General features: G+C 40.8%; 1 protein-coding gene across 2 annotated transcripts in view; it reads left to right on the top strand.

Moving 5' to 3' along the window:
* The window catches only part of LOC116816978 (transcription initiation factor TFIID subunit 4-like), a 213,288-nt gene that overhangs the window by 88,572 nt on the left and 99,888 nt on the right, over positions 1-24,828 (top strand). For both annotated transcript variants that reach the window (XM_075073847.1, XM_075073846.1), the window contains one exon: positions 18,635-18,691. In XM_075073847.1, the coding sequence (XP_074929948.1) occupies positions 18,635-18,691 (57 nt within the window). The remainder of the gene's footprint in view (positions 1-18,634; positions 18,692-24,828) is intronic.

Raw genomic sequence — 24,828 nt, 5'->3', positions numbered from 1 at the left:
GACAAATAGTCTCCTAGCCGGGAACCTGGCAAGGTGCCTTTGGCACCAGTATGAGATCAAGAACAGTGGCCCACCAAGTGGGAATACTGGATCCTGGGGGTGGAGGATGGGGTGCGTGGCCTGTTATGCCGGCACCATACTCCCACCACTCCTCACAGGCTCCATCGAACAAGCTACCCCTAGCACATGGAGATGAGGCGGCAGCAGGGCCCTCAAAAACCAGCAGTGCCCCCCCGATGACTTCAGGGAGCACCAAACCCTACTCAAGAGGGTTACTGCCAACCTGAAGTTCGAGGTCAAGGAGCTAGCTGAGGAGTTCAGCCACCTCTTCAATGTCATCCCCTCCTCCGCTCCAGCCCGGGTCACGTTGCCCATTCACCCAGCCGTCCTGAAAATTGACAAGTCTGTATGGCAGACCCCATCTTCCATTAAGCCCACATCCAAGAAGGAGGAAAAGAAGTACTATATTGCCACAAAGGGGTTTGAATACCTATACACGTCCCCTCTCACGGGGTCCCTGGTCATGTCCGCTGTCAGTGAGAGGGCCAGGCAGGGCCAGGCGAGTGGCACCCCCAAGAATAAAAATGCCAAGAGGCTGGACTTATTTGGCAAAAAGATTTATTCAACAGCCAGCCTCCAATTTTGGATATCTAACAATCAGGCCCTACTCGGCAGATACAATTTCAAGCTGTGGGACTCCATCAGCAAGTTCAAGGAGAGGCTCCCACAGGATCAGAATCAGGAGTTTGCCACCTTGGTGGAGGATGGCAAGGCTGTGGCCACAGGTGTCCTCCAGATGGCCTGGAATGCCACAGACTCAGCGTCCAATGTGGTCATCTCTGCAATAACCATGAGTCATAGCTCCTGGTTGCAGACCTCTGGGCTGTCCCAGGAGATGCAAACTACTCTCCAGGACCTCCCTTTTGAGGGAATGGGGCTATTCTCGGGGATAATTGATGCAGGGCTCCATGCCTTAAAGACTTACGAGCTCCCCTCTGCTCCTTGTGCCTGCATACTCCTCAAAAGGCTAGTTCTGCCCCCCATCTCCTCCACCATTGTCGAAGTCTTGGGGTGCCTTCAGAAAGAAGGACAGAGACGGGCTTTAGGCAACACCACCAGTCATCATCTTTTCCCCTGCCCAGCCTGGTCCTTCCAGAGACCAAGGCAGCCAAAAGCAGTCATTTTGAGGGTGCGCCCAAGGATGACACTCCAGTCAATGCACTGGATTCCTGTCTTCCTTAAGTGCCGCCACCTTTCCGATCAGCCTGGTCCCATATCACCTCGAACTGCTGGGTGTTTGACACAGTTTTGTTGGGCTCTACCCTGCAATTTATAGCCGACCAACCCTTCTACCTCCTTCCTCGTCCCTCTTCAGGGACCCTTCTCATAAGCAACTACTTGTTCAGGAGTGCTCACCTCGGAACTGCCTGAAACAGTCTTCTGCAAGGACAAGGTCCAATTAAGACCACATCCAGCTTTCCTTCCCAAGGTAGTCTTTCAGCTTAATTTGAGCCAAGACATTTACTTACTGGTCTTCTTTCCGAAGCTACATAAGTCAGAGGAGGAGCGCAGGCTATATGCCGTAGATGTCAAGAGGGCTCTGGCCTTCTACATTGACAGGACCAAACCATTCCGTAAGTCGACACAATTACTCGTCACTGTGGCTGACAGGATGAAAGGTCACTTATCTGCTCAGAGAATTTCTCCTTGGATCACTGCCAGTATTTGCTTCTGCTATGGTCAAGTGAGGGTGCCGCCCCCGGCTATCATCACCACCCACTCTACCAGCGTGCAGGCCTCTTTGGGAGCCTTTCTGGCCCAAGGGCCTATCCAGGACATCTGTAGGGCAGCCACCTGATCATCAGTCCATACCTTTTCATCCCACTATACACATACCCAGCAGGACTGGGACGATGCTGGCTTCTGTAGAACAGTATTATAAGCTGCTAACCTGTGAACTCCGAGCCCACCACCATAAATACTGCTTGTGAGTCACTTAGAATGGAATCAACATGAGCAAGCACTCGAAGAAGAAAAAACAGTTACCTACCTTTTTGTAACTGTTCTTCGAGATTTGTTGCTCATGTTCATTCCATTACCTGCCCTCCTGCCCCTCTCTTGGAGTTGCTGTCAAGAAGAAACTGAGAGGGCAAAGGGCTGGCAACACTTGATATACTGCTACATGAGCCTGGCACACCAGAGAGTGCCACAGCCAGCCCTATGGATAACACTAAGGCAAAAATCTCTGACAACTGTGCATGAGGGCACGCACACACAACTGTTACGAAAAGGTAGGTAACCACTTTTTCTCTGAATTTGCTCTACTACTATGGAATCCTTTAGTAGTTGCAGCATTGAGCCTCAAGTACATACAGTATCTGGTCATCCCATCCCAACTGTCAGTATTAGCCACATAAGTGGATGGTCTAACCAAGTAAGCTTTGCCTGTCTTACTTCTTTTTAGGTTTCTGTGCGTATTATAATGAGTTAAAATAGCCTTAAGAACCACTTGCATGAGGAAACTGTAAAATCAAATCATCAGGGTTAGCAGGAAACAAGTTAAAAATGTCTTTAAAAAAATCTTTCTATGTTGTCTCAAACTATCTTCCTTTTTTGTGGCATTTTTGTTCTCATTTTCCTCACGTAGGATTATGCTCTATTATGTGTGTTCAGATAGATACACTTTTAGTGTGGTTTGTGATAAGGAAGAATTTGTTCTGAACACCCATCTTTTATTTACTTTTATTATTTTTCTCTTTCTTTTCTTTGTCTCAAAGTCCTGTGACTATTATAGCTGAGCCTTACTTTGTTTTATTTTATCACATACCCTAGGAAAAGGTAATGAAAAGGTATTACAGTGCCCCTATTGATCCTTTATTTGTAAGTGTCAGACTGTGAGATCTTTCTGTCACCTTTTGTTCCACAAATTCACCCATTATAAATACTTTGCAGTATTATATGCTAAAATTATGCACATCTTAAATGTTTGTGTGCAAATAGAATTATTACTTATCTTCTGTTCATTTTTTTCATTTTCTATTTCTTCTTCCTTTTTTATGTTTCTGTTTCTGAATTCTTTTCTTCTAATCTTGCATTCCTTTCAACATTTTATCTGTTTGCAAACTATGCTCTTCTGAATTATTTTCTCTTTTCCGTGATGTTTGTTTTCCTTTCTGTTATTGTTGGATGTTGGGGAGATCAAGGATCTCTTATCCATTACTTCCAGAATAAAACCATTTTGATTTATAAGAGTCTGATCTTGCAAAATGCTGAGTGCCCTTAAACCCTGCTGAAACAAAGATCTAGAAAATACACAGAAATGCAACAACTTGAATTCTGATAATTACAGAAGGATTGAAGAATGGATTTGTAACTAGAAGAGTGAACAATCTTGTGTGAGACTACAAGAAACCAACTGCACGAAAATGATAAATTCATAGATCTGCTCCAAACCAGCAGTAGATGGTGGGCAACAGATATTATAAAAATTACAGATATTAGATATGATAGGTTCAGTATAATAGAAAAATACGAACACATAAGGGTACAAACAAATTATCCGTGAAAGGCGTGTCATGTCACAGTGTCATTCTTTGGGCTGGAGGTCATGTGCCATACTGTGACTGCTATTTCTTAGCAAGGACCTCATGAGACTCTTAGGTGAATGGAAAGAGGTCCCTCCCTGATTCTCCTCTTCTCTGAAATATCGTATTTCTTGGTGGTACCCATACTTTAAAATATTGTTCTGTCATTTCATGTTGCTCAGTCCAGGTGGACTGTGTATAACTATACGTGACAGAAAAAATTGGGACGTTGAAAGGAAAAACATCTATGGAAGTGAGGACGGGAAAATCCTAAATCACCTACCATTCTGTAGGCAGGTTGGGTGTGGGAAATGCCCAACTTGCAGAAAAATAGGTAGAGAGTAGAGTCTGTCCTGGAGATTGAGGGTAAGTGCAGTGGTTATATTAAAAAGGGAGTTATTTGTCTTACCATATTATTGATCTTACTATACACTGTGATATATTTCTATTTTTACAATATAATATGATGATAATCTCATACAGCATAAGATAAATGATTACTTTTTAATGTAAACCACTCTATGGGTACATCTGTCTGTATTTTTTAAGTTATGGTACTTAACTGCAGTTGATCTTTTCTTTTTTAAACTGTCTTGCTCTGTAATATTCATATTTAAATGATCCTAAATAACTTGAGGGACTGGGGGGCTCAGAGGATTGGTAAAGGAGTAATGAACTCTCCCCCCCCCCATGTCACCTCCAGTTCATATGTGACCCGGTTTCATAGTGATTGAAAGTTATTACTCTCTGATAGCTGTTCAGTAGCCTATGTGCAAAGAATTGGTGATTCCCATCCAGCTCTTACTGACTTTCATAGTGTTGTCATATATTCCTATAAGAAAACTTCTGCCGCATTTAGCAATGTAGTTTGAAGTCCTATCAGAGAGGCTGATGATAAAAATTAACATTGACAATGAACTAGACAGTTTTCAACCTGTGGTCAGTGGACCCCCAGAGATCCTCAGACTATGTCTAAGATTTCCAGAGGGGCCTGCATCTCCATTCAAAATTTTTTAGGTGTCTGCAAATGAAAAAGGTTTGAAAACTGTTGAACTAGGCGTAGTTTTGAAAATCCCACAGTGACTGATTGTTGGATTGGATGACTTCCTGGGGCTTTTCAGACTTCAGCTTCTATGGTTGTATGCATCTTCTGGTTCGTTGGTCTTTCCAGAAATGGTACAGACAGTGCCATATTTGTTCTATGACTTGAGCTGTCAGTTAGATGCATTAAACAGACACTTTTGTTACCAGTCCAGCTGAGCTGGATTTTAACTACTGATCAAAATATGTAACTATCTGATGGCTGTTGGTGGTCTACTATTTGACATCCTTGTCAGCAGTGAGGCCAGTGAATGAACTGGCTCTTGGAAACTGAACTACCTAGGCATAAGACTACAGTTTTGTCACAGGTATTTTTAGTAAAAGTCGTGGACAGGTCATGGGCAGTAAACAAAAATTCATGGCCCATGACCTATCCATGACTTTTACTATATACCCCTATCTAAAACATGGGGCTGGAGTGCTCCAAGGTGGTGGTCTGGGGGTGATCTGATAAGTGGGATGATCAAGTAGACAAGGGTCAAAGCACGATAGTGGGGTGAGTTCTGGAACAACTTGAAAACCAAGTTGGCATTTATTCATTGGATTTCGAAGATGGATAAAAAGCAGTGAGAGGTAATGGAGAAAGGAAGGAATATGTTCTTATTTTCTTGAGCAAGAAAGTAGCTTGACCCTAGGATTCTGAATCCCTGATAATAAGTGATCATAAAGGAGGCAAATGCAGTAGTCAAATCAGGACATGATTAGGCAATAGGTGAGCATCTTAACAGGCAGAATTAGATTCTGAAAATATTTTAGAGAGGATGATAAGTAGAATTACAGACAAGGGAGACATAGAAGGAAAAAGAGAATTTAGGGAAAGCAAAGTCTAACTAAAGAGTACCACCTAAAGATATACTGAAATATCAGTATGCAAAATAGCCTTAATCTAACTGGAACTCTCCTAATGTCATGGCCACTCCTTGTAGCTCATAGAGTTTGCCAATAATTTGGGCAGAATATAGGGATTCCTATACTATTTTCATTGTATTGCAGATGTAGAATTGATCGATCACAGGTAGACGCTTTCTAATAGTGATGTGGTTTATTATGAATAAAAGTACAGTCACGGGACTGTGTTAGCTTCATTTTTAAGGTTAGTATTTTGGGAATATAGCAATTGCTTTACCTGATCAGCCTAGGGGTCCATCTAGACTAGTACCGTGTCATTAACAGGAGCCTGTACCAGATGCTTTGGGGAGAAGTGCAACAAACCATACAACAGCTGGTTATGGAGTAACCTACCCATAGAAGAAGTTTGGTGTATGTCTGTGATATGGTGAGTATGATGAAGGAGAAAGCTGAATGGGTCAAGTCCACAGGTTTTTTCCCCAATGTCTCTACTCTCTCCCTGGTAGAAGTGGCTGGAGTGAGGTTGTCCCCCAAAACCCACTGTGATTCCCAGCCACCTCCTGTCTTGGACTCCCTCACTCCGGCTCAGACACCATGGTAATGAGTTCAATATGAAAACATAAATTTGGAGGAGATGAGTTGTCAAGGGAGGGTTCCACATTGTGGCAAGAGGATCCACACAAGATTATAGAATCATAGAATACCAGGGTTGGAAGGGACCTCAGGAGGTCATCTAGTCCAACCCCCTGCTCAAAGCAGGACCAATTCCCAACTAAATCATCCCAGCCAGGGCTTTGTCAAGCCTGACCTTAAAAACCTCTAAGGAAGGAGATTCCACCACCTCCCTAGGTAACCCATTCCAGTGCTTCACCACTCTCCTAGTGAAAAAGTGTTTCCTAATATCCAACCTAAACCTCCCCCACTGCAACTTGAGACCATTACTCCTTGTTCTGTCATCAGGTACCACTGAGAACAGTCTAGATCCATCCTCTTTGGAACCCCCTTTCAGGTAGTTGAAAGCAGCTGAATCAACATTACCTTATTTTGGTTTGTCTTGCTGGTGAAAATTGCTGGGGTGAGAGAACAATGCCATGCAACAGCTGGCCACACCTTGTTTGCATACATGGAGCCCAAACCCTACAGAGGGAACATGCATCAGAGCCTGCTCTCCACCTTGTATGCACTTCTAGTCAGGATCCACTAGCCTTTGCTCTCCTCTGGATGTGGAAGGGAGAGGGCCTTTGAATCTGTCAGTGGTGTGTGGGGGAATTTACATTTTTAGAGAGAGTCAGCAAAGAGCAGTCTTAGGATAACAAAAAGGTCAAAAGCCAGACTGAAATCAGCTGAGGAATTTATCTCTACATTTAATGTGGTCTGCTTTGTATGGGATTTCTAAGAGAGCAGAACACCGATTTTGCATTACATTAGAAGTGTTGGGCCTTATTTGTTTCTTTTGTTTATTGTCTCAATAACCTGGGATGTATGTCTTACATGTGAGAGTAGAATAAGATTTTGAATATGTGGTCAGTAATAGAAATGCTCTTGGTGGCAGAAGAAAACACAATGTGAAACCATAGTTGATGATCATGGATTGATATTATTTCTAAATGGATATTTGAATAATCACATGCTTTTTACACTAGATATGTGTAGATGGGGATTGTCTATGTCCGAGGAATTAAGAAATAAAAAATATTCCATGTTACGTTTAAGGAAGCTGACCATTTCAAAATTGTTTATAAAACTACTTTAAAATGTTAGTTCAGGTGATCATACTGGCTTCATTGCACATGATGTGTGACATTGACAAATGAATTTTTCTCACCATATGTTTAATTGAATGGCATATATCATCCTATCAGGTCCTGGGACTCAGCTTTAGTCCATCCATTTTAGTATTTTTTTGTTTAGTGTTAATGGTAGTACCAAATTCCTGGGTATTAAAAATAAATACAACAATCATAGAGTGTAGTATATTTTTTCATGGCCTCTTTTTGGTAAAAATTGTCACTAGGTTAATGGACAAAGGATTATATTCTGGTACAGTTTATAAAGTTAATTTTAGTGCTTGCGGATGATGCTGAATTTGACACCGCTCAAGGCTACGGTCCTTTATTCACAGAACAGATGTAGTGCAGATAGTGGCAATAGCAAATTTCCCTACTACAGTCGTGCTGATGGGCTTCCATCCTCTTCTGTAGGAACCACCTCTCTGAGTGAGAGGAGAGTTAAATCTCCCTGCTCATTTAATCCTTTTCCTGTCTCCCGAGACTAACAATGAGAGTGACAATTGATGCAATGCTGCTTTTTGTGAGATAGACTCCTTTCTGAACTGACACTGCCCACTCATTTGTGATAAGAAAGTGGGGGGCTTAGTTCTGGGGATTTGAAATGTTGTTACTTTCTATCATTTTAACAATTAAAAACAAAACAAAACAAGAACAGCTTTTGGACGTGTACTTTTGCATGCCACCTCAGTGTGACCACAACTTTGAATATGGTTTTACCCTCAGCTATGCTGCTTTTAACTTTCACTTTTTATTAACACAGCTAATGTGAAAGCAAAGTGTTTCATGTTGCCAATTTAACTTCTTTAATGAAAAGTGAAAGTTATAAATTGGTGCAGCCGTGGGTGAAGTTCTAATGTCATCAATGGGAAAAATAGGTTTAAAATTGAAACTGTTGGCACAGCAGTGGCTCTCAATAGTGTAGCACCTACAGTTGTGACTCTTACCTTTAATGAAAAAGATGAATTTGAAACATTAAAGTCTCCCAATATAGATTTAAAAAAAAGTGAAGTTATAAGTGCCTAGCGCTAGACTGTGGTGGAAGGGCTTGCTGAAAGCAGAAGACAATCACATGCTAGCCCTGAAAGCACAAGTCCTTTAAGCTTAAGGCTCCAAAGTGATTCTGAATCTAGTGGTATATCTTACATTTTTGTAAATGACATAAAATGTAAAATGTAGTGCAGCACTGATTTACAAATTGTGTGGATAAATTGTAACATCCTATTGAACTGTGAGCAAAGGGATTATAATTCTGATCATATTATTAGGCATAATTATTCATATTCTGTCTGTCTTGAGCAAATGGCTACAGGAGGAGGATATATTCAACTAAAATATAAACATAAAACTTGTAAACTTTGTTCATTAAAAAAAATGCAAATGCTGTCTAACTGCAAGAAAGAACTCTATGGCAGCAGTTCTCAAACTTTAGCAATCTGAGGACCCCCATTTTGATGTAAAATTTTTCGCAGACCCACAAGGCGACTTTTAATTTTCCCTGGGGGTGCTTAATCCCGCTTAGTCCCAGGCCCCATTCCCACACTACCCCCTTCCTCCACCTCCCTGCACCTGGTTCACCTCTGCTCTTTCTCTTCCTCACCTCTGCTCTCCCCTGAGCGTGCCCTATCCCTGCTCCTCCCTCCCAGCGCCTCCTGCACACTGCTGAACAGCTGTTCGCAGAGTAAAGGAGGCACTGTGGGGAAGAGGAGGAGTTGATCAGCGGGGCCAGCAGCCCCGGAGATGACTCGTGGGCCCCCCTGGAACCAGACATGACTCACAGACCCCCCTGGAATCAGACATGATTTGAGGACACCTGGAGCAGGACATGACTTGGGGTCCGTGGACCCCAGTTTGAGAACCGCTGCTCCATGGGATGCATATCTCCTGCCTTAAAATGCAGCAACTGTCTTCATTCTATTTAATAATACTTCGCTATATTAGGAAGAAAAGCTGAATTTTTAGAAAGCTCCTTTGTCAAAGGAGTTTGACAAAACGTGCTTTGAAACCCCCTCTTAAGTATTTATTTTGAATACATACATTAAACTTAACATTAGTGAATCACATTTTCAAAGCTTATTATGTATATTAAAGCTCCAAGTGCTTTTCAGATAAGTAAGATGACAAGGCCCCTACTCCAAGGAACTTACAGACTACACAGACAAAATAGCGTCCTGCCCAGCCTAGGAAAATAGGTCATGTTTAAAAACATGTTAGCTAAGTAATTAATGAATGTGTTCTTAAATTCTAAGAAGTGGGGTTAACAACTTTAAAAACATGTTAGCTGGTCATGGTCAACCCTCAAAAGGAATCTTAGGAGGAAGCCTAGGGTTTAAAAATGTGCTAGTTAAAGTATGTTGATCACATTTAAAATATATCAGCTATTTTCCTAGTCTAGACATGGCCACAGAGTTGAATGTTGGGGGAAGGGTTCCAAAAGGAACTGAAGTGACTGAGTGATGGTGAACAGGTGCCTGAAAAAAGTTTCATGATTTAAAGTTTATATTTTTAATATCCACTTTACTTAAAGCTTCCGGGCTTTGAGGTTGTGAAAGAAGTTTATGTTTGAAGGACAGAGAGGGTGGAGATGTGGCAGACTGAGATTGGAGGAGGGGTCCAAGTAAAAAGGGTGACCTGGAAGAAGTCCTGGAGACCAGAATAAGAGAACACAAAGGGGGTTGTTAGTCAGATAACTTGAGTGGAGGTGGAGTGAAGAAGGCAAGAAGGGACTAGAGTAGAGTGGTAAGTAGGAGTTCAAGAGCTGAGCAGGAGCAAAGTTGTATAGGATCTGAGAAGCAAGGACAAGAAGCTTACAGTTGAAATGGAGTATGAAGAGAAGCCAGTGATGTTTTTAAAAGTAGCGTATCAAATCACTCCAGTTAGCTGTGACACATTTCGGGCAGCTTATGTGCTTTTAAGTCTCAATTTCATCAGCATTTGAAGAAACCTTTCATAAAAATCTCAGATTTTAAAATGAAGGCTTTCTACTAGACTGGTCAGGAGAATAGAGAATCTGTCTTACAAGAAGGGATTAAAAGAGCTTGTCTTGTTTAGCCTAGCAAAGCGTAGACTAAGAGGTGATGGGATATGGTTGCTCTCTACAAATACATTAGGCAGGTAAACACCAGGCAGGGAGAAGAGCTATTTAAGCTAAAGGACAGTGTTGGCACAAAATGAATGTATATAAGCTGGGCATGAGTAAATTTAGGCTGGAAATTGGGCAAAGCTTTCTAACCATCAGAGGAGTGAGGTCCTGGAACAGCATTCTAGTAGGAGTACTTTTGGTGGGGGAAATCTAACTAGTTTTAAGATGGAGCTTTTCTTCAATGATCTATTCTTCTGTCACCTCCCTATTAGACTTCTGCAACATGCTGCATATTGTAGATTGCCACGTATTCGCAGGGGCAAAAGAAAATGCAGGCCTGTTATTTACCAGGCTGCACGTGGCAACAGACTATATAGGTAAGAGATGCAAGGAGAGTATGGGTCACGAGGCAAACTGCAGACACACACACAACTAAAATTAATCAATTTAAAGTTTTATTGGGGATAGTTACAAGGGGTAAGGGAGCAGCTTATGATTAGTAATAGAGTTAACAAAACCTAAAACACACAATGCCTAAAATATCTACTAACAATATTTATAAACAAAATGCAGCATTTAGTAATAACTGATACTTACAAATACAAACCAACACATCACGACCGGCAAACGTAGAAGCTCTATTTGAAACACGTGAGCTGAGAGAGAGGCTTCGAGGTGATCAGGCTCGGTTACGGCATACACGGGATACACGGGACACGTTTTCTCCTCTCTCTGCCTGCACATGGCAGGGCAACCCCTAAAGTACTCACTATGACATCACAGAAGTGTCATAGGGGACGGGGCCCAAAACCTGTGTGTGTTCGCTTCTGATTGGCACAAGCAATGTTTACACCAAATAGGGGAGCAGGTGCCAAAAGGTCTGGCTTTGCCCCCAAAAGGTGAGGTAATGCATATTGTTGTAGAATGGGTCCAACACTGAATGACAAAAGAAGAGGCCAGGGCAATACCGGTATGGCAAGTGATACAGGATGCAGACAGGAACCCATTCTAACACATATAGGGCTACCTTTGAAAGTCAATGGGAAGGTTCTTCTAGTGTTGAGCATCATGGCATTTTCTTTGTAGTCTAAATTATATCAAACATATTACATTAGCGTCCTAGTTGCTTCAGCGTCCAGTCCAAGTGTTGGGTTTATTCTGTTATGACTCACATAAGACTTACCTAAGAGACCACCTCTCACCCTGCAAGCCGTTGTGACAGTTGAGATCCCTCTATTTCTGCATCTTTATACCATGCTCTTCATTATGTTTTCTGAGGGTCTTTGAAATCAATTGAGTCGCCTCTCCTGGGAGTACTTAGCTTTGCGCACTCTGGATAGTCCTTAAGTCAGGAACCTGCTCTTACTACAGGTCAGAGCAGCAGAACTTGCATTGGATGACCCTCAGAGACCAGACACAGCTGTTTACTTGGGCTTTAGCTTAAGGTGGGTTAACTACAAGGTGATTTCATCTTTTGTTGTTACACTGAAAACAGTCATTTATTAGGAGGCTTGAGGAGCTTGATACATTTATGAATAGGATTACGTGACAAGGGTACCTGTAGTAGCAAGAGATTGGACTCGAAGGCCCAGAAGCTCCCTTCCAGTCCAATACAAGTATGTTCTTTTGATAATGTAATTGTTGTTTTATCATTTTTGATTTTCCCTGATGCATTTCAAACTGTGCTGAGGCTTTTGTTTATACAGTGCCAATCTCTTAGCAGTTGCAAGCTGACCCAGTAACCAGTGCAAAATAGGAGTTCACTTTAAACGTTCTGTTAAAAAGTCTAATTCTTGACAAGAAGGGTAGATGAAAGTTCCTGAATTTGACCGATGCATTAAAGCAAGAAAGGCCACTACTGATCGCAGCAGTGAGCCATATAACATGAAGTCTGAATTCTAGTTATTCTAAAGGCAGTCAGGCTGCTTTTTTTTTTTTTTTTTTAAATAAAGACTTAATAATGGGTTAGTAGCAGAACCATAAATCCACTGAATTATTCTAAATATGGTATCAACTTCACCTTTAACTATAAGTTTACCTATTTAATGCCACCCATTACCGTATGTCTTCACCACTGAAGAAATTCTCTTATTTAGTTCTGTGTGGGAGTTGGCTGGCTGCTTTCACCCCCAGACCATTTTTATTATTTGTTCTCGATCTTTGCAGAGAATAGCTTGGTTGCTTTAAGAATCTCTTTCAGATTATCTTGAACTTTCATCTCCTGGCCTGGTTTTGTATGATCAGGTGAGGAAAAAAAATTTTTTACGCCTTCAAACATAAGATCGTAGCTGTTACCTGTAGCAATTCTTCAAATGTTGAGCCTTATGGGTATTCACTGTGGGAGTGCTATGATGGTTGTTGCTCATGGGGAATATCACCTACTGGTGAGGGATTGGGCCCTTCAACATACAGATGGGAGTTGGTAGGGAAGCCCAGGCCCTCCCACTCCACCGGGCTCTGGGTCAGGGCCCGTGAGGGCTACCAAAGGGTCTGACACCTTAAGGCTTCCCTCCCTAGTTAGTTACAGTTGTAATGAGTTAGCAGGGATTGGGGTGCCCTTCCACCTCGAAGAGTCACATCTCACATCAAAGTGTGACATCTGACATTCTTTCCATCCCCACACCAAAAACTATTTTGTTCCCTCAAAGGGGGCAGAAAATTTATTCTTACACCAGGACCCACTCTGGTGGTGCCAGTGGTCACAGAGTGGAAGAGATTACATGAACCAAAATCTGCCCCTTTGAATAAAGATGCCAAGAGATTGGATCTCTTCGTCAGAAAGAACTTTTCCTCAGCTAGCCTACTATTCCATATTGCAAAATTCCAGGCACTTATGTTGAAGTATTCCTTTGTTAACTATAACAGGCTTTCTGAGTTAGTTAGTAAATTATCACAGGAATGAAAACACCAGTTCCAGGCTATCCTTTACAAAGGGAAATTAGAACAGGAGTACTTGTGGCACCTTAGAGACTAACAAATCTATTTCAGCATAAGCTTTCGTGGGTTTTTTTTTCCTCCTGCTGATGATAGCTCATCTCAGTTGATTGACCTCTTACAGTTGGCATGGCTACTTCCACATTTTCATGTTCTCTGTATGTCTAAATATCTTCTTTCTATGTGTTCCATTTTATGCATCCAGAGAAGTGATCTGTAGCCCATGAAAGCTTATTCTGAAATAAATTTGTTAGTCTCTAAGGTGCCACAAGTACTCCTGTTCCCTTTTTGCGGATACAGACTAACACGTCTGCTACTCTGAAACCTGTCATAAGGGAAATTAGTAGCCAGGTCATCCCTTCAAGCAAAGCTTGATGCAGCAGACACTGCATCTTGCTCCATGGAGACCTTGGTGGTCATGAGATGGGCTTCACGGCTGCAGTCATTGGGGTTTCCCAGGGAAGTCCGGGCAATAGTAGAGGTTTCTCTTTGAAGATAATAACCTTTTCATTTCACCCTCCATTCCTTGGAAATATATACCCTGGTGCTTCTTTGAAAAGTCTCTAAGGCACTGCAGCAGAGTTACTGGCCAGCCCCTCAGCCATTTTACCATCACAAACCCTGTGAACCTGAGAAAGTGCCACAAGGTACAGGGTGGCAGATGCACTGACCCACCACCATCCCTAGAGCCCTGCACAGATACAAAAAAATGGATCTGCATCCAATCCACATCCACCAGGATCAACCCGCGATCCGAGCTGCGATCAGCTAGCCATCTTTTCCTTGTATTCATATCCTCAGCAGCAAACTGTCCACAAGGGCTAGCGATGAGAGAGGGAGGGGTCGTGGTGGGGACGCTGGTGCTGCCCAAGGGACCCAAGCTGCTAGACAGGAAGTGGCGCAGCGAGCGCGTGCTGGACAGCCCTGATTCCAGCCTGCCACTCAGCTGCTGGCTGCCGGCCCTGAGTGTGCTGCCCCCCCTCCAACCCCCCAGGCACTGCCAGTGGTGAGTAGAGCCCTGCGCAGTTTTAACTGCATCCAATCCACTACCCGCAAAAATGATGCGCAGATATCAGCATCCGCATCCATGGATATGAAACAGATATCCACGGATTTGCAAGGCTCTAACCATTCCCTCCCTAAACCAAACTACCCACAAAGACAGCATTTTGATGGGATGTCTCCTTCACTCACCCCTGTTAGTGGTTGCCTGGTCCATTTCTTTCTGAGGTGGCAACATTTTGGACAAATGGGTCTTGGACATCATATCAACTGTCTACTTACAGATGAGCTCCTATCTGTCGCTTCCCCAAAAGTCCCTTCCCCATACCTTTTCAGGGACCTTTCTCCCAAGATAATTTTCAAACAGGAGGCAGATTCTCTGATGCAACTGGGGTCATAGATCCTGTACCTCCTCAACACAAGGGGAAAGGAGAGCTTTTACTGCAAATAGTTCCTAGTCCCTGAAAAGCCCGAGGGGCTGGAGATCCATCTTAGATCTCAGGTAGTTGAATGTCTTCATCTGCCACTCAAGATTCAGGTGATTATCTTAACCACTATAATCCTCTCCCTGAATGTCGTCAACGGTTTGTGGCGCTCAATTTAAAAGACATTTGTTTTCATGTACATATCCCAGCATACAGGGAATTCCTGTGTTTTACAGTGGGCTCAATACAAGGTTCTCCCCTTGGGCCTTTCTACAGCTCCAAAGGTCATGGCTGTGGTAGCAGCACATCTGTGCTATCACAGCTACCATATATTTCTATACCTGGACAACTGGCTTTTCAAGGGTTGGTCATATTGAGAAGTGCAGGTAGCACTCACTGTCCTATTTGCCCTTTGCCACTCCCAGGATCTTCAAGTAAACCCAGGAACGTCCAATTCAAACCTACGACAACTATGGAATTTTTAGGAGCAGTCCTGGACCTGGGCGGCCAGGGCCTAATTACCACAAGACAGATTCCTTGCAGTAAAGGACCTCGGTATCCAAATTCAACTTTGTTCTGAAACAACAGTCTAGGCCTGTTTAGTCCTCCCTAAGCCACACAGCATCATGAGCATATGTGAGACACCCCCACTCACCAGACTTCATCTGTGCAGCCTCCAGTCCCTGGCTGAGAAAAGTCTGTGCCCTGAACAGGGTCTTTTTTTCTAATAAGAATCTCACTTCCTCCCAGCATCTCTTACCTGCTGGGAAAAGACTGACAGTGTTTGTGTGGGGGTTCCTTTTACTCCCACCCCATCCACAAGAATGCTTGTCACAGACATGTCTCCTCTTGTCTGGGGAAAGCACTTGGATGACCATGCATCTCAAGGTTCCTGGACTCCACAACACATCAATCTCTGCGACCTTGTATAGAGCATGCAAGGAAATCCTGCCTTTAATCTGATTCACTCATGTCCAAATCAGGTCAGACAATATGACCATTGTATGTTATATAAACAAGTAGGGAGAAGCAAGGTGCACACCACTCTCCACACAGCAGTTTAGCTATGGAACTGGTGCATCTAATATCAGATCACCATCTCTGCAATCCACCTACCAAGACAATGAATTTCGTAGCAGTTGGCATTTGCATGAGGACCACAAATGGATGCTCATTTCACCTGTGGCCCAACAGTTATTTCCTCATTGGGTATTCCCAAATTGGGCCCCTTCCTCCCTTGCAGGCAAGCAAGAAATGCCCTGCTTACTGATCTTGTAGTGCACAGGGACACAGTTCCAGAGGATATGGCTTCCTAGTGCAATGGTCAGACTCACTGATGTAGGCCTTTCCTCCCATCCCCCTCCTACCACGTGTCTCCATGAAAATCAAGGTGGACAAGGTGACAATAATCTTAATAGCTCCGTGGTGGCCAAGATGGTTCTAGTTCGTGATGGCTCTCCAGGTGGCCTCCCAGCCATGCATTCACTTGCAGAAACCTCAAAGCCTACTGTCACTGAAGGGGGCAGGGTCAGCCACCCCAACACAGCATCTGACAGCCTGGCTTTTGGATGGACAAGGGACTTCTAGAGAAATCCTGCTCAAACGAGGTTCAAACTGTCTTCCTCAGTAGCAGTTCTTCATATTACACATGGAGATACTGAGTCACAAATGGGTTAAATGAGTTGTACTAGGTGACAAAGCAAGGCCTGTTCAGCTAAGCCATTGACTATGTGCTTAAGTCCATCCCTTTTCTGCAAAGCATAAATGTAGACCCTACTGAATGACAAATAAATACATGTTTAAATTCTTTGCTGAGTAGGAATGGATTTAAGTAAGTTCTTAGTTGCTTTGCTGAATCATTCACAGATCTCTCAGATCTGAAAATAGAACCCAGATCTCCTTATTCCCACCTTTCTACTTTAACAATTGATTAGATTGATTTACCTGTCGTGAGCTTTTGCATTTGCCTGATCACTGTAGTTTCAAGTCCCCTTCTGTACATCATCTTGAAGTTTTATCTTGTCTGGTTTAACTTTGTAGTCATTAGAGATTTATATGCTTCTCATTACTTGTTCTCCAGAAGCTCTCTAGCTAAGCCATCCTTAACTATGCCAGCAGCCACAAAATTACTGCTGGGTGCTATTGGAAGAAGAAGCTAGCATGTGTGATGACAGTGTCAAGACAAATCTAGAAAAAGCTTTTCTTCCAGTTTGTTCCTTTTTTTTTTTTTTGGCATCATAGTTTTAATCTAAATGCAGTACCAGTTGGAAAAATAATCCCAGTTAAAAAACAGTACAGTAAATTCAGAGTGAGTTTTCCCTTACCTGCCAAAATTCAGATGTTGTAGCTGTGTTTGTCCCAGGACATTAGAGTATATCTGCTACCAGATAGTCAGAACTCCATACACCTATGTCTGCCATGCTAGGAGCTAGCCTCTTCCCGTTCCTAATTTGTGCTTTCCATTTGCTTTTTTTTCATGGACTTTTAACTTCCTACATTTTTAATGAGAGCACAGTATAAGATGTTTCACACACAAACACACAAAAAGCAGCATCTATGTGATTGCAAATTATTCACTCTTTCTTTTCCAAAGCCTCAGATCTTTCTCCAAGTTGGAAAGGTGGAGGAAATAAAAAGGATAGAACTACTGTTCCATCAGTATTTGTGTAAATGACATAACAGGAAACTTAATATGCAAAGAAATATACAAATAATAAATAATTACGCCTTTCATGTGTCAAACAAGAATTATTGTTCATATGGGAACCACAGGTTTTTTAACTATGACTAGATATGGTTTTGATACATAACTATCTGAATTTTAGCCAATCATATAATAAATTGAGAAACTATAATAATACATTTCTAATCTGCTGCTAAATTTGTTTTGTTTTGTTTGAGTGATCACTGAATTCCATGAATCTGAATTCAGGAATTTCTCATTACTCTTCACCTTTAATACATATTTAGTGTCTGCATATTGGTTTAAATTTGTGACATAATTGTCGTAAAATATTCAGGCAATAATTAGTTATTAGTATTTATGTACAAATATATAAATACCTATAGAGAGGTACTCTAAGGATCACATATATATATATATAATCATATAGCTTTATTCTTTCTGCATCCGAAAGCTACTTATTTCTATTTCTGAAGGGAAAATATTTTGTAAGGATTGCTTTTAGGAGGGTCTCACTGGTAGTTTGTAGAATGACAATTAATAGAAAGGAGTCATGTCTTGGCTGAGCATTAAATATGTGTTTTTATGCTATAAACGCAATATGCTTCTACAGAATGCTCACGTTTTTAATTGTGCTAGTTTGATGGTAGCTGAGACAAGGACTTTCTAATAGATGTATTCATTCTGTATCGATACCAGTTTTAACCTTAGAATATGTTTCTGTTAATGAAATATTTGAGTATAATTATTTGATTGTGAAGGATTTTAAATCAATAAATGATATAAGATGGGATGCTTAAAGTCACAGAAGTGCAATTTCAAGCCATACTTCTATCAGGTTTTTTTCTTTTCTGAGTTAGGACATAATTGTTTCATAGAAAATGCATGTGTATGTATTAAATAGCCAAAATCTAAACTTCTCTTGAAACTTTAGATTTGGTAGTAACAGAGATAGATTGGGCTTTTTCTTTAAACTTACAGTGTAGATTTTATTTACAACTGAATATTTAACAGTGTATTGGGTGAGGCCTACAGGCTTGAAATTGCACTTCTATGACTTTAAGCATCCCATCTTTGACACCTTGTATCCTGTTCCCTTTTCTTCGCTATTTTTTAACTTACAGTAACAGATGAGGGGTTCTTAAACCATCTGTTAACCTTTTTTCCCATTTTTTTTAAACATGTAGAGTCGCTCAAGGCAAGAAGACCCAGAGCAAGCTAGGCTGAAACAAAAAGCAAAGGAGGTAAGCAGAGCTAGAGATCATTACACTAGACGTTTCAAGGCTTGAACATATTAATTTTTTATGCCTTGCTACTTGTATATCGTTAATAAAAATCTGACTAAAACTTTTAGGATGTATTTGTTGCTTTGCCTTTGATCTTAATGTTTGCAAACTAATACATTAATACATGTGAAGCCTAAGGACATTTTATAAGAGAATATTTCCATACATTACATTTTCATTTCCATTTTAGGTAGCTGTAGCTTTTGTTGGGTTGTTGATGATGACAGCGGCATTAATTTTGGTGGAAAATGTATGCTTTTGTCTTTCTGTAAAATGTCACTTCCTAGAAATGTGTTAATTTAGTTACTAGTTTTTGTAACAATTACTGTTTTTAAATTTAATGTTTTATTCAGTCATCATTCTTAGTTCCTGTAGTCTAAAAATCATCAAATAACTGCATTTGAAGTTTTGATATTATAGTTGAAGGTCCAATTCTGTGAGGTGCTGAGCATGCTATATTCACACTGAATTAAGGAGCCTGCCTCTTGCTTACTTAAAAGGATAAAGTCATAACTTTATTTAGAAAGATATAAAATATCTATGTTATATGCAATTGTTATTTAAAAAACCAATATCAGCAGGATACCCAGAAAACCCGATCCCTGTTAGCTGAAGTTAAATTCCATTAATTGTATTAATAACATCCATTGGGAGATAATATATACAGAGATATTTGTTTGACAAATATTTTACCTATTTCCCTGTTTTGTATTTGCTCTGTGTGGTCAGTGTTTTATAATTCTCATAGCTATACAGATCTCATGTATATACGGTGAGAAGCAAACAAGCTGCTCTTTTTTGAAGTACATAGATGAAATATATATAAATTTCTTCCATGACGTGAATTACTGTGAATAGATATGAAATATGTAATGAAGAAGAAATGTCAAAAAGAGTTCATCTAAACTTTTTGCCATTGGTAGCTGCTTTTCTTGACTAAGGATTTTGAAAATATTTTGAAAATTTGACTAATCAATTACTTTCCTGGAAAAGCCCTGGAATTGTCATACCAGCTACTGACAAAGATACTAAGGCATAGATACAAAAAGAAAGTCAGTTTTGAAAATATATAAAAATAATTGAAGTCAATGAAATGTAGCAAAACTGGCTGTTAAGATTACCACAAAAGCTATTCTACTGTTGAAAGCGAGAATGAGGCACTGTTCAGAATTTGTAGTTTATACTGCCTGCAAAGCTAAGCTAGTTTGTAGATTTAATTATTTTTTATTATTTTGTTGTTGTAAGTAAACTATCCTAGAAATATTTGCCATTCGTTGGCAGTATGGTGCTATAGTCTCTCATTGAGTGCTCTTCTTATAGCTAATTGGTAGGCAGGGGAAGGAAAAATGATGGTCTCAATAAAAATGCATGTTTTAAGCAAGTAATCAGACTGAAATAAGATGAATTCTTTATTGCTGTGCTGAAAGACTTACTGTGTAGCAGATTTGGTTGCTTTTGCTCTGAGCAGCTGCAATGAGCATCTCTTCTTACTGTGAGAAATTCAAAGTAATTTTGATATACATTGCATTTCTTGATCCACTAGGGGGAGTGATGCTGTACAGACTTGTGAATAGAAGAAAATGTTTAAAAATAATAATCTTGCTTTATTGTTGAGTTAGCAAGTATTTTGGTGGTAATCTAATTAGTAATGCTGAGATCAAACTGCTGTGTGACTATAAAGTAGTAATTGTTCCTAAATATGGTAACTTGTTGGAATGAACAAATGCAGAATGAATACCGGGTTTTCTGTTTCAAAATGCTGCACCCGGTTCTTTTGTACAATGGCCCCGCCTTGTTTCCCACCCTTCTAATGAAAGTGCATAATTTGCTGGCTCCCTGCCTCTGTCTGAAGTTGAATTTCATTCTACATGTTTAAAACCATATGACTATAAGATAAGACTTATTTTTCAGTAATTGTTTTTTTTCTTCAGTTTACTGAGCGTCTTTTCATGTACAAATATTTAAATATATTTAATATATTTTGCAATGAATGTCCCCAAAAAGGGTGGAGAGTACAAAAGGTAAGTAGGTGTGACGTGTTTTAGTTGAGCTTTTTTTTACATATAGTTTAGTTGGATCAGTTACTGAATGAATACTGACACTGTCAGTTGGATTGGTACTACTGAGACAAAATGACTGACTTTGTAATACAGAAGATGATATACTAGCCAGTTGGTAGCTGGGACATTATATTATCTGAAGTTAAAGACCTTGAATTAACTTTTCAAAAAAAATCTCAGTTTTATAACTTCTCTGCTACTTTTAAATGTGCAGATAATCTATATTCAAGAGGAGATTTGGGTCTCCTTCCAGATTTTGTGAACTGATGAAGGTGATATTGTTAGCTTTATGAAGATTAGCTGAATTGAAATCAATATTAATGACTTGAATGTTGGATTTTAAAGACACTTGTTGCACATTTGCCCTTCTGACTGATGGTTAGACACTATTGTTTAGTCAGCTATGCTGAGAACCCCCAAGTCTCCTATTTTATGCACAGCGCTTTGGAGCTTAGTCTTATTTCCTGGATAGTGTTGGCATTTGTGAAGCATCGTTGATGTTTTATGCTTGTAAGTCATAAATTTGCTCTTCTTTTGATAAAGATTTGAGAATTGTACCATTATCTGGAAGGGTTTACAGGCTCTATAAATCTATAATGTTTCAGAGCTGTTGATATACCTGTATTTGAAGGGTGACACCAGCATATTCATTTTATTACCCACCCAAACATTTTTACATTATCTCTTCATCCTCATTTGTAGGGTGATCAGGACTGTGCTTTGGATCCATCTCAGGTAAACTCAGAGTCAAAGTGGGTGAAGACTTTAGAAGCAAAGAGAAGTCCAAGGTGTGGGCACTAGAAATAAAGACAGTGATGTGCAGAGAATGGGACCAATGGGGGAGATGAGAGAGAAGTATGTAAGGGGAGAAAGGTGACATCTGAAAGGAGTGGCTTAGCAATGGTTTATGGGGAAGACAAATCTAAAGGATGAAATACCTAGTTTTAGAGTTTAGAAGAAAGATATCAAAATATAGGAAAAAATTATAATAGTAAGAGATAAGGGAAAGAAAAAATAAATAAAGCAACGGGTACTCTTTTATGCTTAGGATCTCTGGACAGTCGCATCTTCTTTAAACCAAATTAGCCCAAACCAGTTTTAAATTTCATTAAAAAAACTTTATTAAACATCATAACTAACCTTGTTGTACATAGCCCTACCATAAACTCTGTCTGTGACAGTGGGAGCTTTCTCTACACACAGGCTTGCACTGTTTTAGTCATACTGATGCAAACTCCTATGTGGTCGCTCTTATTTTTGTTTGTCTCGTCTATTAAGGTTTAGTTTAAGCCTGTTCCAAATTGATTTAAGCTAAATCAAAATAAGTGTTCAAGCAGGGGTTTACACTTGTTTATTTTTTAATTAAAATTCATGCCTTCATTAACCTGGTGCAACTCTCCTTGTTGACAAGGACAAGACAGTGACCAGTAAGTGTATTTTAATGTTAAAACTATTTAGCAAAGTGATGCAACATTATCTTTAAGCTAGTTTATTACAAGAAAAATGCTCCTCTTCACTTGTTTTCTGAGCTACATGAGTATTTAAACCTAGGCTACATTCTGGAATAAGAAAGATCCAGTGTGATTGTCAATTGAACCTGTGCAAAGAATAGGAATATTTGTGGACAACATTTACTTTTTATTACACTGATAAACCTTTCAAAATCAAATTTAAAAAAATATGATGGCAATTGTTCAGTCAGTTGAAAGAATGGAAAGTCAACTACAAATATGTATTAGAGAAATGAGTTCTCTAATGTTCATAAAAAGGGTTCATTAAATAGGACATAAAACAGACTATATAAGTGCTAGCAAGATTAGAGAAAAATTAGAAATAATTGAGTCAACACCTAGTAATTAATAATATAAATGGTTTCAAAGAAAGACAGAGGAGGTGAGATCCTGAGCATCCTTTCTGTTATGGATAACTTGCTATATATTCAGTGTCCATTAACTGAAATTCTTATTTAGGCTGAAAGTGAAGTAGCTGAATTTGTTCATCCCAATAGATTAACTAGGTTAAAATATTTGTGTCATCACTAATGAAGGATATTACATAGTAATAAAAACTTAAAGTAGACACTATGAACACAGGATAGCAAGGCATGCATCCAGGGCCCAGATCAGTTTAAATAACCCCTAGGTAGAATTTGGTCTCAGATGCACTGTACACCATGGGTGTGAAAACTTGTCCCCATGGAAGTCAGTGGCAAAACTCCCATTGATTTCAGTGGGGACAGAATTTCACTTTGAGTGCACTCCAGGGATATTATCCTTATCTGTGCCAACAGCCCACCCTTTTAATATTTGCACAGTAGTAACAACACATCTGAAATGAGAAAGCTCTTCCAGGGCGTTAGTTGAGGATGGGGCAATGGAAATTGAGCTACATGAGCCATTTGCCCTACACCCCCAGGATCAGTGCTGATCCCTCAGCTTGCCCCGTAACTTAAGCACACCGTTTCCCGTAACTCTAGCCATATGGGTGCTCTGGGTTTATAGTTCACCTCTTGAAGGGCTTATGACAAGCACACACAGATAGACTTTGCACAGCAGTTTAAAATAAATTACTCTTTACTTAACATAAGGATAAACAGATCTAGAGAGTTGAAAGAATGGAAAGTCAACTGCAAAACACAATTTCCCTGCCTCAGTTTCTTCACCACGCAGTCATTCTTTGTGCATAGGCTAGAGTCCTCTAGAGAATCCAGGATCTTTCCTCTCCCCAGTCCTTCAACATATAGCTTCTCGTTATGAAGTCTCTCTCCCATCCTGCCCGCCCTGAAAAAAATGATCAGTGAGAGTTCCTTTCTTTTATAACATCAAACCCCCTTTGTCAGGAGACTTCCTGCTCAGTTTCATTTCAAAATCCCCGACTGAATGATCTGGTGTATAGTTACCACCTCTCTAGAGTTCGGACAAGAAAATCTTGTTTACCTTGAGCATCAGTTATCTCTTTGTCCAAGCGTACACCATTTAAATGGATGATTGTCAAAGGGTATGTCTACAGTGCAATTAAACACCTGAGGCTGGCCCATGCCACTTGACATGGGCTCACAGGGCTTGGGCTAATGGGCTGTTTAATTGAGACGTAGATGCTTGGGCTGGAGTCTGAGCTCTGGGACCCTGCCAGGGAGGAGAGTCTCAAGGCTCAGGCTTTAGCCCAAGCCCAAACATCTGCACTATAAATAAGCAGCCACTTAGCCTGAGTCCCACAAGCCCCCAGCTGGCACAAGCCAGCCACAGGTTTTTAATTACTGTGTAGAGATACGCAAACTTCAACCCTCTATTGTTAGCCCTGTACCAGGTGTAAGAATTTCTCGTGTTGCCTTTGTGGGATTTTGCTCAGCATGGAGCCAAAAGACAGCAGAGAAGGCAAAGACTAGCCTTACAATCAAAACAGAGTTTTCACTCTGACCCAGATACAGACAGTCCCCAATATCAAACAGAATTCATAAGCTGTACATAGATTGCTCCAAATTGTCACACTCTGTGTGCTGGCCAATGACTGTGGGGATGCACTGACGGCAGACTGCACCTTTTCTGCGGCTATTGCATGAGTTTGTCAGGGAGCATGTTCCTCCCAGTGCCCTTGGAGGTGTTATGCCTGCTGCAAACCTCTGGGCATTGTGGCGGCCTTCACTTGATTGCTACACTTCGGTACGTCTACACTACGGGATTATTCCAATTTTACATAGACCGGTTTTGTAAAACAGATTGTATAAAGTCGAGTGCACGCGGCCACACTAAACACATTAATTCGATGGTGTGCGTCTATGGTCCGAGGGTAGCGTCGATTTCTGGAGCGTTGCACTGTGGGTAGCTATTCCGTAACTATCTCATAGTTCCCGCAGTCTCCCCCGCCCCTTGGAACTCTGAGTTGAGATCCCAGTGCCTGATGGGTCAAAAATCATTGTCGCGGGTGGTTCTGGGTAAATGTCGTCACTCATTCCTTCTTCCGGGAAAGCAACAGCAGACAATCATTTTGCGCCCTTTTTCCCTGGATTGCCCTGGCAGATGCCATAGCATGGCAACC

This window comes from Chelonoidis abingdonii, chromosome 19 (assembly GCF_003597395.2).
Source record: "Chelonoidis abingdonii isolate Lonesome George chromosome 19, CheloAbing_2.0, whole genome shotgun sequence".
In the NCBI taxonomy this organism is placed as follows: Eukaryota; Metazoa; Chordata; order Testudines; family Testudinidae; genus Chelonoidis; species Chelonoidis abingdonii.
The sequence above is the reverse complement of the archived record's forward strand: the minus strand, read 5'-3'. Positions and strand labels throughout refer to the sequence as shown.